The sequence below is a fragment of the Phyllostomus discolor genome, chromosome 12 (genome assembly GCF_004126475.2).
Source record: "Phyllostomus discolor isolate MPI-MPIP mPhyDis1 chromosome 12, mPhyDis1.pri.v3, whole genome shotgun sequence".
Lineage (NCBI taxonomy): Eukaryota > Metazoa > Chordata > Mammalia > Chiroptera > Phyllostomidae > Phyllostomus > Phyllostomus discolor.
In genome coordinates, this window is record NC_040914.2 from 30,356,412 (window position 1) to 30,359,814 (window position 3,403).

The window sequence follows — 3,403 nt, forward strand, 5'->3', positions numbered from 1 at the left end:
ACCCAGGCTCAGCCCTTCTGAGAATGGGTAAAAAATGACAAAATCTAAATGTAATTGTATAGCATTTATTATTAAAATGAAATGTGTAGTTTTTTTCCCCTCTGGTATGAGTTCTTTAATGCCCAGTAAAGTTAGAACCTTGACAGAAAGCTTTCTCAAACTGATGACATTTGTATAGTTTCTCTCCAGTGTATGTTCTCTCTGGTTGAGTGAAATATAAATGAAAACTGAAAGTTTTCCCACATTCATTTTATTTCTATATTTTCTCAGCAGTATGGATTCTCTTGTGAACTGTCAGGTGAAAGCTGTGGCTGAAGGCTTTTCCACATTCACTACATTTGTAATTTCTGTCCAGTATGCATCCTTTCACATTGTAGATATGATGAGCAATCACTAAAGGCTTTGCCACATTTGTAAAGTTTTTGTCCAGTATGTGTTCTCTTATGCACATTAAGATTAGACTTTCCACTGAAGGATTTTCCACATTTTTCACATTTATAGTGTTTCTCTCCAGTATGAGTTTTCTGGTGTACATTAATGTGAGAATTTTGGCTAAATGATTTTCCACATATATCACATTCATAAGATTTCTCACCAGTGTGAATTCTCTGGTGTAATATGAGGTGGAGTCTCTGCTGGAAAGACTTCCCACATTCATAGGCTTTCTCTCTACTATGATTTCTCTGATAATGAATAAGAGATGAAAGCTTCATAAAGCCTTTCCCACATTCATTACATTCATAGGGTTTCCCCCCACTATGAGCTCTCATGACCTAAGAGAGGTGTGAACTCCTGAGTCAACTTGATGGAAATGTTCTTTGATAAGAATTCTCTGTGAAAAAATAGTCTGAATCGAAACCGCATTTTCTGACAACTTCAGCATTTTCCCAATCCCTGTCCTGGGTCACTATTGCCCTTGTTTATATTCCACTGGCCCAATACTTCCATTGTGTTCCTTCTGCTTTTCTGATTCATCCTCAGGTTCCCAGTTGCCGCTAGAGTACAACTCCAGGAGTCATCTGTTGTGAATCTTACCAGGCTCATGTTGCTAGGCAGTTCTTCACCAAAAATGGCTTCAGTTGATGGTGACTTCTTTTTTTTTTTTTAAGAACTTTGTTTAGATTATTTATCCATTTTTAGAGAGAGAGGGGAAGGGAGGGAGGGAGAAAAACATCAATATGTTAGAGAAAGGTAGATTGGTTGACTTTCACATATCCCCAAACCAGGGACCTGGCCAGCAGCCCAGATATGTGCCCTAGCTGGAAATCGAACCAGTGACCTTTCAGTTTGCGGGCTAGCATTCAATCCACTGAGCTACACTACCCAGGGCATTTGTCCTGTTTTCGTTTATATTTCTTTAGTTCTCACTCTTTATGACCATTTCTCCAATAAATGCACAGCTGCTATCTATTCATGGACCTTCCTTTGATCCCAAGGTCTTAGGGGTCAGCAACCCTTCCCCTTCTTTTCCTTATTTACATCATAACTTCCAGGTCACCTCTTCTGAGAGACCTTCCCTTACCTCCCAACCAATGTGGTTTCTCCTCACTTTCTACCTCACTATCCTGTTTTATTTCACTATACCATTTGACCAATGTTCCTTACTATTATTGGTTTCTATCAACTTTCTGCATAGCCTTGGTTTTAAAGGATTATGTTGCCCAGGCCTGGGGTAGCTTAGTGAATTGAGCACCAACGCAAACCGAAAAGTCACCAGTTGGAGTCCCAGTCAGGGCACATGCCCAGGTTGCAGGGCAGGTCCCCAGTTAGGGGAGTGTGAGAGGCAACCTTTTTTACACATTGATGTTTCTCTCCTTCCCCCTCTCTCTAAAACATAAATAAAATCTAAAAAAAGTATTATATTTCTACCTAGAAGTCTCTCCCCTCCCACCATTATCCTTCAAAACAGCACCAACCACAACAACAGGAGTGTAGGTATGTATATGTATTTCCTAGAAATTTTGCTATTAATTTTTTATCTACAGGCAATTTCTGTTGCTACTACTCTACAGTGGCAGTAAGGCAACATCCAAACTCTAGTAGACTAAGGTAACCCTCTGAGAGTTAAGGTAGTAAAGTCAACAAGTAATGGTTGATACTCACAAATAAAGGGTCGATTATTGTAAATGTCTGCCTCAAACCCAACCTGGGCAATGGAGATGGGATCTTGAGGAAAAATTACTGATATATAATTTAACTTAGAAAGCTGGAACCTAATCAGCAGAGAAAGATCATAGCATAAGTAATGTGGGATGCTGGTGTTTGTAGAGCACTGAAACCTGGTATATCACATCTGTTAGAAATAGGCACCTCAGCATGTACTAAATACTGAGTTAAGTAATCTGAACTGAGAATAGAGAAGCCAGGTACGGTAATAATGTAGACCTCATCATAATAGATGTTTACTGTTCAAGGGCAACAACCTGCAGAGAAAATCTTAGGTTTTTGACATCTGACCTCATATTTTTTATCATTTCATAACATACTTCAGTATTATGGTAAGTACAGCTAGACAAACCATTCTAAATGACAGTCTCTCTGAGGGAAAGATATACGTGAAAACTAAATTCCCACTTTTAAAATGTAACTTTTTTATCAAGCACATATTAAAGACTTACCAAAAAAAATAACAACAACAAAAAAAGGTAAAGGGTCATAGGCAGTGTGGGTTTGAAGCACCAATCCCAGAGATAGGACCTGAGCCCTCACTTCTAATTTCATGAAGTTGTCCTGGTACATCCTCTCTGCTCGCTTAAGGACAATTCATGAACTTCAACTGCCCATCAGAGAGAACTGACATACAAGTGAGAACCTCATCCAGCCCAGAATGATGGAACAAGAAAGCCCAAAAGGAGCTAAGAGTTTAAAATGATGACAGACTGTATTGGAAAGTTCCTCAGAATGCAGCATATTTTTCAGACTGAATGGCAATGATCAAATGTAGAAGCCTAGAGCTGCAGAAAGAAATTAAGAGCAAGCAAAAGACTAATTCATTATGAAAAAATATTGCACAAAATTCCCTTTAAATTCCTTCTAGATGTTGACTATATAAAGTAGTAACAACAGAATATTTATACAGAATATTACATAATATAATACAAAATATTTCTGTAAATAAAATATACAGAAACAGAAATAAAATAGGGAAAATTGCAATTATGTCAATATAAGTTCTTCCATTGTACATTAAATGACATAGTACTACCATCAGGTACTTTATGATAAAATTTGTATTGTTAACCTTAGTGCAAATAAGACATAAGATTACATGATATTACAAAGATATAAAGCTAAGAAGAAACTAAGAGATAAAATGGATTAATAAACAATATCAAATTACTACAAAAGGCAGAATGGAAAAACAAAGGAACAAGGACCAGATGAAACAAAAAGAAAATAACAA

General features: G+C 37.2%; 1 protein-coding gene across 1 annotated transcript; it reads right to left on the minus strand.

Annotated features, from left to right (window-relative positions):
• Positions 1–332: 332 nt before the first annotated feature.
• On the minus strand, positions 333–838 carry LOC114510820 (zinc finger protein 2 homolog). The gene has a single exon (XM_028529297.2). The coding sequence runs from the start codon at positions 768–770 to the stop codon at positions 333–335; it is 438 nt and encodes a 145-aa protein (XP_028385098.1). The 5' UTR covers positions 771–838.
• Positions 839–3,403: the final 2,565 nt, after the last annotated feature.